This window comes from Hippocampus zosterae, chromosome 9 (genome assembly GCF_025434085.1).
Source record: "Hippocampus zosterae strain Florida chromosome 9, ASM2543408v3, whole genome shotgun sequence".
NCBI lineage: Eukaryota > Metazoa > Chordata > Actinopteri > Syngnathiformes > Syngnathidae > Hippocampus > Hippocampus zosterae.
Window position 1 is genome coordinate 8,689,197 of NC_067459.1, and position 15,716 is coordinate 8,704,912.

Sequence of the window (15,716 nt, forward strand, 5' to 3'; positions counted from 1 at the left end):
TGAACTTTCTCGTCATCTCTCCTCGGGTTAGGAAGTGTCTCAGCTGTCTGAATGACTTTACTTTCATTGGGCATTAGGCCACCAAGAGTGATTACATTGTTTACTCACCACTAAGCTTTTGGGGTAATTGGATGTGCAAGTGTGTGTGTGTGTGTGTGTGTGTACGTGAAGCATCCCACTTCAAGAAAAATAAAAATCAACCATAAAAATATAAAATGAGGGGCCTTTAAAAATTGTATTGCTTCTATACAAATATTGAGTCTCTGTAGTGTCTACCCACACATCAAGTGTGAGATAAACAACCACTGAAATCTTTTTCTCCCTGTGTATTTCAGAAAAATTGTCCGCACTTCTGCCACACTGTGATAACTGTGACACAAATTTGCATGCTTATAATGTCGCGGGCCAAATCTGTCTGCCTGGCCTGAGATCAGGGGTTAAGGTTAGGTTTAGAATTACTTCTTAAGGTGTTAGGGGTTTGGGGTCACGAGGTATGGTTAGAGGGTTAAGAGGTAGGGAGTTCATTTATGGCCCCTTAAGTGTTATGGCACTTTCTAAGATCAAGTGGTTTTATAGGAGTGATATAGCTACAAGGCTTGAAATAAGCGAATTAAAGTAAAAAAAAAAAAAAGACTGGCCCACAACAAAAAAAAAATACATATTTGAGCTTTGCGCTGGAAGCGACACATGACTTTGCACGCAGAGGTCAACCATCCTATGAGCTGCGTGGCAGGCGCACCTGAATTGAAGAATATTTAGTCGGGCAGCGACTAACGAATGTTTATAGAATTGAGTTTTCTACTGAATATTCCATCGATTGAAAGGCCCTGCCTGTTGAGTGATATGGGCATCAGTGAATGAGTAGAGTTGGCAACATGATAGGCTGTCCACTGTAGCGACCGCTGTCCCTGAAAGGGTTAAAAGATTCCGCGGGAGTTTCAGCTAACATCATCTCGTGTTTGAATGTGCTTCTTACCCCTGTTTTCTTACCATTTACTTAGTGAAGCAGTTGAAAGCGGTTTATATCCTTGAACACATGCAGGGCATTTCAATATATTCTAATTAGCAATGGTACGCTGTATTCAATTAGCTCGATGTTGGGGATGGGGGACGTTGCTAATTGTGGTACACATTGCACTTTATCTTCCTTGTTAAAGTGTGAAATAATCATTTCTACCCAGAGTGGTGCATGCAACTGCAGTACCATTCCCCCGTGTGGAAAAATGATCCATGCCAAGCTTTGAGGCCAAGATTTTATGTAGCGGCAACTTACTATCCTTTTGTCGCTACGTCAGCAGGGCATGTAGGTTTTTGACTCGTGCTTTTCTTCGACGGGCTTTTCCTTTCCACGGCGACGACAAGGAATACACGAGGCCGCCATTGTTGATCCAAAAAAAAATGAATCGCTTTATTTTCTTGAACACAAATTAAGGGTTTATCAAATGGATTAATAAAACTTCTACAATACACTCAAACGAAATACGAAATCAGTTCCCATAAAGTACGAAATAAGCAAACACGAAGTACGGTCAAAAAAAAGGTGTTGCTCCATGCCCTACTGTATTCCTAATGATGTTTACATAAATCTAGCCTCTTAACATACTAAAAACAGGACAACCAATGGAGCCCAAATACTTCGGTGCTCTTAATAAATTTGTTCTAAATAAAATATCAAATATAAACCAAACGCCTTGCATCTATTAAATTCTAATTATTCAAAAGGCTGCATTTATAATTTAACCAAATTTTCCTCATGGCTCTAACATTTTACATTGACATTTTATTTGGTCAAGGAATTATTCAAGTTATTCTAATTGTTTACTTCAGTATGTGTATTGGTTGGGTCAGACTTGTTGCCATGGCAACGGTACACCGCCTGTTGAAGGATCACAGAGTCCACTGCTGCAAGTGCAATTTTTAACTTTCGCACTTTGCCAGCTGTAGGAGCCTTATATGTCCTCTATCTTATATGCAAACGTCATGTTTCAAGTTTGCCTCTAGAAAGAAAGGCGGTGAAAATCTGCAATTGAAAGAATGGACTGGAAAGCAGCCAATGTGCTGAATATACCAGGGGACTATTACTGCAATCACTTCGCAACGTGCAGCGCACCATCAATAGACCAAGTCATTGTCTATGTGCTACGAGGGCTCAGGTGCCTCCAATAGAAGATGGCCTGGTGGAATGATTTCAGAGTGCTAATAGACCAACCAGTAGGAAAAAGACTGACTTCCTCAGAGGCCACTATTCAAGCATAGGCACAGTGTCATCCAAAAGTGCAGCGTAAAATGCCTTTTGGGTGTTTGGGTTTATATTTTCACAAAACCAACATGCAGGAGCTAGGAACTGTTTTCAACAGTGGAAAAAAATGCAGTACAAGCACAAAGGCAATTTGTTGAGTTTCAGGCTCAAGGCGGAACATTTATTTTACACTTTTCATCCTATTCAGGAGTGATCAGACACACAATGTGGTTTGCTGTAGAGAAAGCCCATTAGCTAGCTCTAATGGAGCAAGTTAGTCTTATCATTAATGGACAAGCTTACTCAAGCGTGCTGGACCTTGATGCGATGATGTCTGACTCTCCCTGCACCGCCTGCGGCTTCCTGCCATTCGCCAAGGAAAGCGGTTGCATCCGCGGCGACGCGCCATGCGCATTAGTCATGTTCACACTGCATGTGGCCTTGGGTCAGCGATGCACCCCCAAGAAATGTCAGCATTTTGCAGACAAAACTTCCAAGCGAGACTCAAAAGATTTGATTCAAAACATCTATTTTTATGTCCATAGCCTAACACAAGCTTGACTTGGTTTAAATATAATCTGAACCATTCACCTTAGAGCCCTTTTCATTTCCCATCATCAAATTTCTTTCCATTGCCATCATTTGTTCCATTAATTTGCTCAGTTGTTTCTGAAGATTTGCAGCAGCACTCATTTTTCTTAATTTTGCTTCTCATGCTCGTAGCTTGAGGTAGCTGGTAGTGCTCTAGCCCACAGCACATCTCATAATGTAGTAATGTGGTGTCAATTTACAAACAGCCCATTTGTCAACATCCTAAAATCACTATTCACATGAATATGAAGACACACGCTCATACCGCTTTCCCACTATCCTAATCAGATACCCAATTCTGCCTTTGTGCGTTCTTTTCAATGTATTTTACCAAATAGCTGGTACACATGTCCCCCATTTTATGGAATTCAAGTTTCTGGATTGTGTTGAGCCATTTGCTGGTTTGTTTTTCATTCTTCTGACATCCTTGCAATTCACTTCAAACCTTGATCTTCTACCATTTTCTTCAAAATTGCCTTTCATGTAGTGAATGTAGTCAAACCAAAATCGTTTAAAACTTTGCAGGCATCAGTCATTTCATTGTCAGGCAGACAGCTCATTGACCTCATCCTCTCAATTTGTAAACTCACAGGGTCAGGCTCACCGCATCTCGCAGCCTGCCGACCGCCGCTGGGACCTCGACCTGTCATCCTAATTATATTTGTGTTTTAAATTCACTTTGTGGCACATTCAGCACAACTTTCTGCTCAAGAGCAGACAATTCTTCAAACATAAGGATGAGAATAGCATACTTAGCACAGGGGTAGCCATGGATGGCAATGTTCAAAGTGGAGATTTTGTGTACATTTGACTTGTGTAGTTAAGAAATTAATTGTGCGATCATTCATTCTTGTGATGTAAATGTGCTATATCGAAGTGCCTCTTCCACGGATTAAATCAATGAATCCTTTTTCTGTTTTTTAACATCCACTTTCATCATCAGCATCATGGTAACAAAATCCTTACTTACAGATGATGATCCTGCAGTTTTGGGGGGCAGGGGGGTGGCGAGACAGAAGTGCCCACTCAAAACAAGCCAAGTTCGTCAAGGCTCAAAAAAGACGGTGTAAAGTGTAACGTAATTTTTGATCCTTAGGGTAACTTGAGAAACAATGTCAAGCAAGACATGTTATGAAAACCACTATGGAACTATGTAAACCATTTTTTAAAAGCAGTTTCCTAACCTACTTCCCATACACAAATGGTGATTGGCAACATGGTACAAACGTGTCATAAAGTCTCAGAACTGTTCGGTCGATTGGTCAATTTAGGAGTGGCAGGAACTAAAAAAAAGAAAAAGGCTGTGGCCATCCAGTCCGGTATTGTTGATCTGAAGAACTTATTTGAATTGCGTCGTCGGCTGCAACATTGGCGGAGGAATCTTCTCTCTCTTCAGTAAGCTGCTTATCGTTGGTCTGTTATCTAAACAAATTCAAACACAAAAAAAGACATCTTCAATGTCAACTGTAGATGCAACATTTGGAAGCATATTGTCATTGTCACCAGGGCCAGGTCGAGTTGATGAAAACAATCGCACTGCCACTTGTGCCGTGTTCCAGAAAACTGGGAATTTTCTTATTTTCCAATAGGATACATGCAATGGAACACCCTTGAGGGTCAGAGGTCGGACTCCCAGAGCAGCATGTCCATGTGCCCTGACCCCACCACCACTAACTCAGGAGTAGGAACGCTTTAAGCCCAGACCTTATAACTTGCAAATCAGTTCAAAATTAGGCAAGTGGGTATTCAAGCAGCATAGATATAACACTCCCGGAAACTGCGTTCATAAAACAAAGTATTGTAGTGACTTCTATGTACATAATTCACCACCAACTGCAACGTGTGAATGCAATGTTTCATATGCTTGTCAGAGAGTTCACGCTCATTTGGTAACGGGGTAGAAATAATTGCAGTCCCTTTAAGGGCCGCCATGTTAGTCTGCTTGTTTCTATGGAAACTGACTTTCGGCGGGTCTCGTGTTGCGCGGGAAGTTTTTTGGTGTGCTAAAAAAAACAACACTCTCTCTTGGAGAGCGAACGTGAGAAATTGTCGCTTTCTTCGAGTCTCTACAATTTCCGCAATGGTGACCCCCGATGTTTTTTGTTGGACGATTCCAGACGGCGAGGATGTCCGTGAACACTGTTTCGCTCAAGCTCCCCGGGTTTTGGGAATCATCTGCGTCTGCTTGGTTCGCTCAGACCGAGGCCCAGTTCGCCCTTACGCGACATCACTGCGGATACTACGAGATACTACTACGTTGTTTCCGCGCTGGGCGTGTCGACGGCGTCCAGAGTCGTGAGTTTCCTCAAGTCTCCTCCGACAGAAGGACGATATGATTAAGCCTTCAGCGTCTCAGTTATTGAAAACCTTTGAACTTTCCGACGCTGAATGGGGCTGGGGGACGGCAAGCCCTCCGAGTTAATGGATCGTATGCTCGAGCTGCTAGGCGAGCACAAACCAGACTTTCTTTTTCTGCGCCAGTTACCCACCCAGGTGGGGGCAGCTTTAGCTAACACTGCTATCACTGACTGTAGAGAGCTTGTTGCGGAGGCTGATACATTTTTCCTGGCCGGCCGGCAACACTGTGCAGCGGCTCTCCTCCTGACTGCCACTAGTGCCTCCGATAATTACGCACTCGTCACGGCGGCTGTCCATCACCCGCGGCCAGCTACTGGTTTGTTTTTACCACGCCAAGTTGGGACCGAAGGCTAAGAGGCGCCGCTCGCCGCGCTCGTTCGGCAGGCCGTGAGTGTCGGCAACTTTGGCGGGCTGCTTTTCATCTGCGACTCTATCTCTGGACGGCGTTTCCTCTGCGACACTGGGGCACAGCGCAGCATTTTGCCTGCATCGCAGAGCGACATGGTAGCTGTACAGCCACGGCCCTCCTTTGGCAGCTGCGAATGGGAGCCCCATTTGCACCTACGGCATGGTTCGTGAAACTGTGCTTCGGTGGGCAGCGCTTTAGTTGGGACTTTGTTACAGCGCGTGTTGATGTACCTCTTTTGGGGGCGGATTATTTGTGCGCTCATGGACTTTTAGTTGACGTGAATAGACGCTGCCACTTTTTTCTTACGCTTACTCGGACCGGCTGACGTTATCAGCCTCTCCAGCATACTCCCCTCAGACGCTTTCCACCGCCTGCTTGCCGAATTCCCTGCACACAGCCCACCTTCACTTCAGCGACTGCCAGGCATGAGGTGGAACACCACATCGCCACCACGGGCCCACCGGTCTACGCCCGGCGCCTGGCCAAGCTGGCTGTGGCCAAGACGGAGTTCGACAACATGGAGAGCCTGGGGATTGTCCGCCGCTCTAACAGCCCTTGGGCCTCTCCTCTCCACATGGGCCCTAAACCCTTCGGCGGCTGCCGCCCTTGTGAAGATTATCGACGGCTCAACGATGCTACAATGCCCGACCGCTACCCTGTGCCGCACATCCAGGATTTCTCAGCTCACCTACCCGGCAAGGTGATTTTCTCCAAGGTTCTCCACCAGACTTCTTGGGGCACAGGTTCACAGAGGCAGGCGCAGTTCCTCTCCCGTCTAAGGTGGAAGCCGTCACAGCGTTCCCACGCCCATTCACCGTGAAGTCCGTGCAGGAATTTCTTGGCATGGTGAACTTCTATCATCGTTTCATCCCGGGAGTGGCTCGCACTATGCGGCCTCTTTATGAGGCCTTTAAAGGCAAGAAGCCCAAACACACTGTTGACTGGACTGAAAGCAAGGTCAGGGCTTTTATGGACACTAAAGCAGCTTTGGCACGAGCTACGATGCTGGCACATCCCTCCTTTTCTGCCCGTGGCACTGACCACGGATGCTTCGGACTACGCGGTGTGGGCGGTGTTTGAACAGTGGGTGGACAGTACCTGGCAGCCTCTCGCTTTTTTCAGTAGGCAGTTACACCTCCCTGAGCGGAAGTACAGTACATTTGACCGTGAACTGCTTGGGATGTACCTCGCCATCCGCCATTTTCGACACATGCTGGAAGGGCGCCAGTTTACAGTTTACGTCGACCACAAACCGTTGACCTTCGCCATGTCCAAGGCTACAAAATCATGGTCCGCCCGACAGCAACGCGAGCTGACCTGTCTCCGAGTTTACTACAGACATTCAACACGTGGCAGGGAAAGACAACTGTGTTGCTGACTGCGTCAACGTTTCGACCATGTCAACGTCTACCTGGTTGGCCCCCTGCCCCCTTCTCGGGGGTGCACTCACCTGTTAACTATGGTCGACCGCACCACACATTGGGCAGAGGTCGCCCCGCTGTCGTCCATTACATCAGTCGATGTGGCACGGGCGTTTATTGGCACCTGGATATCCCATTTTGGCGCCCCTTCGGATATTTCCTCGTATCGCGGCGTGCAGTTCACGTCTGAGCTTTGGACTGCAGTAGCAGACAGCTTAGGGGTGAAGTTGCACCGCACCACAGCGTATCACCCGCAGGGCAACGGCCTTTGCGAACGTTTCCACCGGTCGATGAAGGCTGCTCTTCATGCCACTTTGAAGGATGGCAACTGGATTGACAGACTCCCGTGGGTCATGCTGTGCATCAGGACGGCGCCTAACAAGGATCTCCAGTCTTATTCTGCGCAGCTGGTTTATGGCCAGCCTCTGCATGTGCCTGGGGAATTTGTGCCGACTGCTTCTACTCCTTGGTCGGCCACGGCACAACGCTCCACCCTCTTGGACAATGCCAGGCTCTTTGCCCCGCTGCCCACTTCCTGCCACGGTGTGCCAGGTTCTCACGTGCCCAAGGACCTCCTGTCAGCTGGTTATGTGTTCATTCACGTTGATGGGCACAGAGGGCCCTTGCACCCTCCTTATGAGGGCCCCTTCCAGGTTTTGGAGGCGGGACAGTAACATTGTCATTGACATGGGGGGTCAACCCGAGCGGGTCTCGTTGGACCGCCTTAAGCTAGCTCATTTGGACTTGGCTGGGCCGGGCCGGTTGAAGTGGCTCGCCCGCCGAGGCGGGGTCGTCCTACCGGACGCTTGTCTCGTAGCCTTCTCCCCTCTGACCCCTTCCCCGTGACTTCCCCGTCTTCAGTTTCTCCTGTGCCTCCGCGACCGCCCCCTGAGGATGCGCTTCCTCCCTCCCCCGTGCTGCGTAGCCGATACGGCCGCGGGATTCGCCCCCCACGACTTGAACTTGAGTGTCTATTTTTGTTGGATTGAATTCTGGGTGTGATGTGTGTAGTGACTTCTATGTACATAATTCACCACCAACTGCAAACGTGTGAATGCAATGTTTCATATGCTTGTCAGAGAGTTCACAATCATTTGGTAACGGGGTAGAAATATTTGTAGTCCCTTTGAGGACCGCCATGTTAGTCTGCTTGTTTCTATGGAAACTGACTTTCGGAGGGTCTCGTGTTGCGCGGGAAGTTTTTTTGGTGTGCTAATTAAAAAAAAAAACGCTCTCTGAGTGCGAACGTGAGAAACTGTCACTTTCTTGGAGTTTCTAAAATTTCCACAGTATTTTACATGTTGCTACTACAAATGTTACAGTCATTGCAGTTTATCAATGAGTGGCTGTGTTACTTCAGATTGGGTCCAAGTCCTGCATTCACCGACATCAAAAACAGGCGTTTTCAACACTCAGTGCAAATACATAATGTGTACAACCATAGAAGTGTTGCGGTGGACTCACAAGTATGTTTGGTTGCCTGCTTGATCCAGGGATGTCGCAAAGCCTTCTCCGGGGTGAGCCGCTTTGTTGCATCATATCTGCTCAGCGATGCACAAGCACTTAGTAGACCCTCAAACAAATCTGTGCACCAGTTTGACTACTTGAAGGTTGTTGTAGTGGTATTTCACGAAGAATGGGTGAACCTACTCGAGACAGCACCGAATAAAGTCCAGAAACTTTGGATTTTTCGACTTCAGTCTGGTGGCCAGAGGGGTTTTTGGTGGCTTTTTGTCTTCAGACTCCGAGCCGTCTGGAAATTGGGTGGGCATATGATCACGACAAGATTCTTGCACCAAAGACTGTTAAAATAAGCCTTGAACACCTCACCAATACAGTAGTTTTTCCTGCTCGCTGCAGCCAGCAAGTCTAATGGTGGTAGGCCCAGCACCTAAGGAACAGTCACGTTCAAGTTCCCAAAAATGGTGGCAGTCCACATGTTAACAGTGAATTGCTATGAGCTTCTATTTACCCTCGTTATACAGTTGAAAATGTCGCCTTTGTCTTTTCCTTTGAAGAGAAATAGACCCCAGTCGAGCTCAGCCAGCGTGCAGCCTAGGCTCCACATGTCCGAGGCTGTGGTACAACACCTGCCAAGGAGACGCTCCGGAGCCATGTAGGCCAGCGTCTGATTGGTGGGCCGACCTGTGGGGGTATCATACACATTGGAGGTCTCCACCGCCGATAAAATAGTAGGTCCTCAAATGGCTTTACTGGGCTCTTGTCTCACCATATCATAGTCTCACCTCTGATAAAGATGCTCCCTCCGAAGTCACTCACTGCTGCATTGTTTTCCTTGTCCAACAAAATATTCTCCTGAAGAAATCAAAGAATACGATGAAATAAATCATGCCCAGTTTCATAACATGACATATTACAATAAAATCATTAAAAGCAATATATTGGCTAGGTCGTAGCATCATAAATGCATCATTGTTTAGCCATTGTGAATAGAGTTTGTCACAGCTGCCCTTGGACCAACAATATGTCCATAATTGTTTCAATTATGACCATGCATCTCCAAATGTTGTGAGCTATTGTTGTTTGGAGATACATGATGAATAAATGACACTAGCTTGAGGTGTTTGCATGAATGGGTCTCTATTCAAGTGCTATTGTGCCAACATTTTTTTTGGTTTCATTATGTGTATTTTGCAATAGCACCTCACCTGTTAACAAATTTGATTTCAGCTAGTTTGCAGAATGTTAAAATGGCTCATTTGCCCTCTGAGCTGTTTTATTTCCGACTGACTTAACTGACTTAACTTCCGACTGACTTATATATCTGGCTTGTTTTTTTGGATCCATATTGAAGTGCTTCTGTTTGAAACATTTTTCAATTGTGAAGATCTTCATGATTTTAGCTCGCTCGAATCTTGTTAAAATAGTTTGGATGTCCAGTAAGACTGAGTTCATTGTGGGCAGGTTCTGTCCTTGGGTAATCTTATTTAGCATTTACAGTGCTTTTCAATTAGGAGCATGTTCCCCAAAGTTTTTTTTTTGTCAGCAAAAAAGAAATAAAAGCATACATTTTAAGATGTGTGACTTATTTGCTCTGTTGGCAATTGTGTAAATACTTTGGTTCAATTGGTCTGTGTTTTAGTGCTTCCATTAACAAAGTGGCTTTTCTTCAGAATAAAACCCTGCTTTCCTCTGTTAACAAGAAGACATTGCTGAGCCAGTCTTCCTCTCTTTTGAACCACGGCAACATTATTTTTGGTTTGGAGAGACAGTCGTACTCGTAAAATTGTAGATGCAATTATTTCACTGTCCATAAACCTGTCTGCTGTATCAGTATGGACGGATCAGCATATATTTTTCTTTGGACAAATTAGTTTTTGTGGTTATTGCCTTACCGGTTTTAAGTCCCCGTGGATGAGTTGCACATCTTTGAGCACTTTCAGACACTTGAGCACATCGATGGCATATTTCCTGATGTCGGTCTCACACAGTCGTCGCAATTTACTCTCCACTAAGGCTTTATGGAGGTCCTTTCTAAAAACAAATGAAGTGCATTCACTTAAGAATAAACAGGTCTGATCAGAGGAAAATTCCCCCAAAGTCTTGACCTTACTCAAATAGTTCAAAGGTGATGCAGAGGTGACTGCGGAAGTAGAAGTGCTCCTTCATGTGGACCATGTTGGCTTTGTTGGTCCTGTCTAGTCGCTGCAGGGTCTTTAGATTGTCCAACTCTGTCTGTGCCATCTTATGACCTCTTGAAGCAGAAATGGTGTCATTTCACTGGCACACAATGTGACAATACACTGAATGCCTGCTCAATCGCAAAACTACCCATTTTTTCTGCAGAACCCAAAATGAGCTAGTCACCGAAAAATGCACCTAATCACCAATTTTCGGTCTCTTTCTATCACCGCCTAAAATTTCACAAGATGATGTCAAAGCAGCGGCCAATGTAAGGGCAGTAAAATTGTCAAGGGAGTGATGGTGAAATGACACATTTCGACTGAAAAAAAAATCTTTGTTAGTTAGCTGCTACATTTAGCTTGTTTTTTTTGAGGGGTTGGGGGTTATAGAGAGTCTTCTCTGTGTTATTTGACATGTCCCTGAGTATGTGGTCAGCAGATTGTCTGAGCTGTGGACTTTGTGATTGCGCCCTTAATCGGGACAGTATGAACTATTTTCTGCTTTGTATTCTCCCATCGTCTGCCCCGTTGTACTATGCTGCGTCTCACAGGTCAGTCTTGGTATTATGCAGACATCTGGTTTGGGGTAGGAGAGTCTCATTGTGTGGTGTGTGCGTGTTTTGGTCATCTCAAGTACACAACCACGAGACACCTTTTGCACGTTATGTCACTGCCTTCGTCGGAATGGCCCCTCCACCACTAACTATATGCGTCATACGAAATTCCTGCAAAGCGTATATTCCTGTATCCATTTATAGAAGCGATTATCTTCTAAAATAGTCATATCTTGCTGTGCGGTCAGCTCTACTAATAGACAAGGGTGTAAACTCAGAGGGGATCGAGCCTTTTCTGTTGCTGGTCCCTCTCTCTGGAATGACCTCCCACTGAACATTCGGCAAGCCTCCTCGCTGCCCACCTTCAAAACCCTCCTCAAAACTCACTTGTATTCTTTGGCATTCGACTCAGCATGACTTAGATTTGTTCTTGATTTTACTGCTTGGTGCTTTCTACCGCCTTTATTACCGATTCGTTTTACTGTTTATTGTGTATGTTAAATCTCTCCATGTACATCACTTTGTATGCAGCGATGGCTGTTTGAAAGTGCTCTATAAATACTGTTGACTTGACTTGACTTAAACTAAACTGGGCTTTTCATCACATACCTGCTGATATAGATAAAAACTGGTGATGGATAAGACAGATAAGTCGGCCCTTAAAGAATTCAAGGGTTTGCATCGACCATTTTTTACAGGGTTAATAGGTCATTGTTCATATATTTTACTCATGATTGTTAAATTACTGTGTATTGCTTTGTGCAAACATAGGGCAGACAGAGCAGTTGGGAGTGTTGGATGTCATGGCCAGATGGGGAAAAATAACTTATTCAGTCACTAAGTTGCTAAATTGCTGTTTTCTGTCCACTTCGATTCATCAGTCATTAACTTTATCTGTACGTCATGTAGCTGCGAGTACACTAGTTTTGGTGAGCATAAACTACAGAATGGAAAGAACTACGTATGGTGGTGTTAAGGTCTGAGCTGAGATGGTAAGGTCCTTACTCTGCAGTGTTTCGAAAGACCTTGATGGCAACAAGTGTCATGGTCTTGTGGTCCCTGCATTTGAGCACCTTTCCGGCCAGTCCCGATCCCATCACCCCCAGCACCTCAAAGCGGTAGGCCAGGTGGTCTCCAGCCCTCTGCAAATGAATGAAATTCCATGTGTTATTCCATAGAAGCTATACTTCTGGGTATAGCCTTCTGGACGTAAGGATCTGCTTTGTGCAATTGGTGGATGCTTACCACTTTGTAGAACCCTTTGGAGTCGTCGAAGGACTCGCCCTCCGTTGCCGATGTGGAGTCTTTGGAGCGTCGTATTTTCTTGGCCTTTTCTCCCAGGTACCACACGTGGCGGTATTCCTTGATTTCGTTCTGCTCGTATGGCGTCAGGCATCGCTTGGTATCCCGGAGAACCGCTGCGGCACAGTGCATTGTGGTTTCGTATTACAGGTAATTGCAATGGTATTGGCAAATATCAAAGGAGCATTAGAGGTACTTACATTCTGGAGTTCTGCACTGTGACTGGGAGGTGAGGATTCTGTTCCTGGAAGAGCTTTTGTTAACCTGTGATGAAACGCATTAAAAGAGATTAATGATGGTGTTTATTATTAATTATTGACGCTTCCATCTGTGTGTTTATTTCAAAGAGGTTTTGTTAGATTGCACTGTTTTGAACCAGTATGTACGAGACTCCTGCTCAGATCTGAATTTCAGGTACCCAGGTGCAATCCTACAATGAAATAATTGCAAATCTGCTCAGCCATGCAACCTTCAAACTATTTATCCATCCCTCCAATTTCTGATATGCTTATTCTCAAAAGGGTCGCGGGGTGTGCTGGAGCTTATCCCGGCTGTCTTTGGGCAGTAGGCATGGTACACTCCGAGCTGGTTGCCAGCCAATTGCAGCACTTCAAATTAAAAATAATTATTAATCTTAGATCCCGTTGCAACTGAAAACAGTATAGAGAGTTACATATACAGAGTTTGATGCTTTGCGCCACTGAGCCATTGAGAACACATGATAGTAAAATGAATGGTAGAGTCTTATTTCATTGCCACTGATGGTATCCCATACAAAAGCACAATATTGCACTTTTTTTCCCGAAGCCCATGAGTTTTTCAACGTGTCACGAACCTCTCCATATTGCTAATGATGATATTGTGAGGTTCACATCACGATAACATTGCTTCATGACATTTTGATATCGTTACATCCCTACTATTGGAACATCCAATCGCATTTTGAAGGGACGAGCCCCTACCCAAACGATCCATCCCCAGACTTGTACTCACTCGAGCACAGACTTGTTGGGCGGGCGTCGAGATTGTTTTCTGTTGAGTCATGGGAATTTGCGGGAACCCGAGTCTGGTTTTGTACAGGGGGTTCGACGGCAGTGAGGTCTGACGATGGACTGCCACTTGGATGTTTTTGGTTGATTTCAGCACCTCCTTGTGGACTCTTGTTGTAGGAATCTAGAAAATTGAGAAGGGCGACTTCACATCAATGTCGTTTGTAATCCATTTCATTTGATAACACAATTATTGAACCCAATAACCCACAGATTCAGGCTTTCTCAACCCTGGATGAAAGTGCAAGAGTGGCAGACCGATCGATTCAAATATCGAAACCATCGTTGGCACTGATATTGATCGATAAATGTAATAAATGTTCAATTTCTTGTATGTGTTCTTTGGGTTTTATCAAATATTGGCCAATATTTGTTTAAACTCGATGCTTTGGAGGTTCTTACGGTATTTTCACTTGTTTGCACAATCAATGTTCTTATACTATCCGGTCTTTTATGTTCCTTAATCTGTAATTCAATAAAAGAATGACAATTGACAAATTTTGATCCTGACCTATTGTTTCTCAAAAATATTTTTATATCATCCACCCATCCATTTTCCGAACCGCTTAATCCTCACTAGCGTCCCGGGGGGTGCTGGAGCCTATCCCAGCTGTCTTCAGGCAGTAGGCGGGGGACACACTGAACCTCATGGTTGTTCACACAGACGAACCATGCGCGCTCACACTCACACCTAGGGACAATTTAGTGCGTTCACTCAAATAAAATATATTTATAATTTATTGGATAATCTGTATTTTCTCTTTATCTATTAAGTATTATAAGTAAATATATATGAGTATTAGTGTTATAGCATTGCAATTGGTGCACCCGATCTTGCACAATACTAGAGTGAAAATAGAATGGTGCTTCCTCTAATTTTGTATGTATTTTAATTTGTGAATGGATGTTTTCTGAATTGTATTTAATGCATACTTTTAGGAGTCAACAATGGTATAGCGTTGTTGCTGTTGTTGTTGTTGTTGTTGTTGTTGTTTTGTTATGTATTTACTCCCTTCCACAAATCGACAGTCTTATATCTGTGTCCAAAAGACTATTTCCCAACGGTTGTCATCCAAAACTAACCTTGTTGAGTTGCTCGTTAGTTGCCTTGTCACTTTTTGGTGCAGCTGCTTGCATCTTCCCGGGTGCCGCTTTCTAAAGTGGCGAGCATCTCTCCTTCTTCTTGATGAGTGTCTACAAAAGTCGTCGTGGTCTTTCACACACTCCCAGCGGGGCGCGTCCACGTCGCATGCGCTTTTATTTGTAATAAAGTGGCGTTGTCTCGTCATCGCCCAATGAAAGATGGATTTGGAGCCGCGAGGCGGCACGTCAGCGGCGTCACGGACGTCAGGTAAACAGCCGGGCTATTCTGGGTGACGCGAAACCGGAAGGTAAGGGGGCAGGGGGGTCGTGAAGCTCCTGCTGATGGGGGGCCGCAGGGGCTGAAAATATGCCGAATTGTGCGGACTGACAGCGCACATGGCGTTGCCATGATAATTACAATGCATTACAAGAGACATTCTGACCTATTAATGTATAAATGATTATCATAAGTATAGCATGCATAACACATGCTCTAGGAGTGTGAGACACTGGGGCGAAGAGGGTCTTGCAGCCAAGCCCCCCTACAACAATTCCCTTGATATTCGGAAATATATTTTTATATTTTTCTCAACCCCCCCCCCTCCCCCACTCCCCACACACACACACACAAACATCATGGGGACATTGAGTCCGAGTTGACCATGTTCCGTGCCTCTATTGTTGAGGCGGCCAATCTGAAGGCGTTTGACCGTGTCGCTCTGGGAGTTCTGTGGGGGGTGCTTCGTGGGTATGGAGTACCGAACCCCCTGATACGGGCTGTTCGGTCACTATACCACCGATGTCAGAGTTTGTTCGCATTGCCGGCAGTAAGTCAGAATCGTTTCCAGTGGGGGTAGGACTCCACCAAGGCTGCCCCTTGTCACCGATTCTGTTCATAACCTTTATGGACAGAATTTCTAGGCGCAGCCGAAGCGTTGAGGGGGTCCGTTTTGGGGGCCTCAGTATTGCATCCCTGCTTTTTGCAGATGATGTGGTGCTGTTGGCTCCTTCAAACAGGGCTCTCCAACTATCACTTGAGCGTTTCGCAGCCGAGTGTGAAGCGGTT

The 15,716-nt window shown here is 45.3% G+C and overlaps 2 protein-coding genes across 7 annotated transcripts in view; one reads left to right on the forward strand and one right to left on the reverse strand.

Annotated features, from left to right (window-relative positions):
* rap1gapb (RAP1 GTPase activating protein b) overlaps nucleotides 1-15,716 on the forward strand; it is a 131,770-nt gene that overhangs the window by 48,616 nt on the left and 67,438 nt on the right. The gene's annotated exons all lie outside the window — the stretch shown is intronic.
* On the reverse strand, nucleotides 133-14,937 carry LOC127607090 (dual specificity tyrosine-phosphorylation-regulated kinase 4-like). The gene is made up of 13 exons (XM_052075176.1): nucleotides 14,651-14,937; nucleotides 13,512-13,691; nucleotides 12,719-12,782; nucleotides 12,462-12,634; nucleotides 12,222-12,358; nucleotides 10,593-10,733; nucleotides 10,375-10,513; nucleotides 9,265-9,334; nucleotides 8,991-9,163; nucleotides 8,849-8,909; nucleotides 8,669-8,771; nucleotides 8,483-8,559; nucleotides 133-4,252 (listed from the first exon to the last, which is right to left on the reverse strand). Exons 1-13 carry the CDS (start codon nucleotides 14,702-14,704, stop codon nucleotides 4,170-4,172), a joined length of 1,455 nt encoding a protein of 484 aa, XP_051931136.1. The 5' UTR covers nucleotides 14,705-14,937; the 3' UTR covers nucleotides 133-4,169.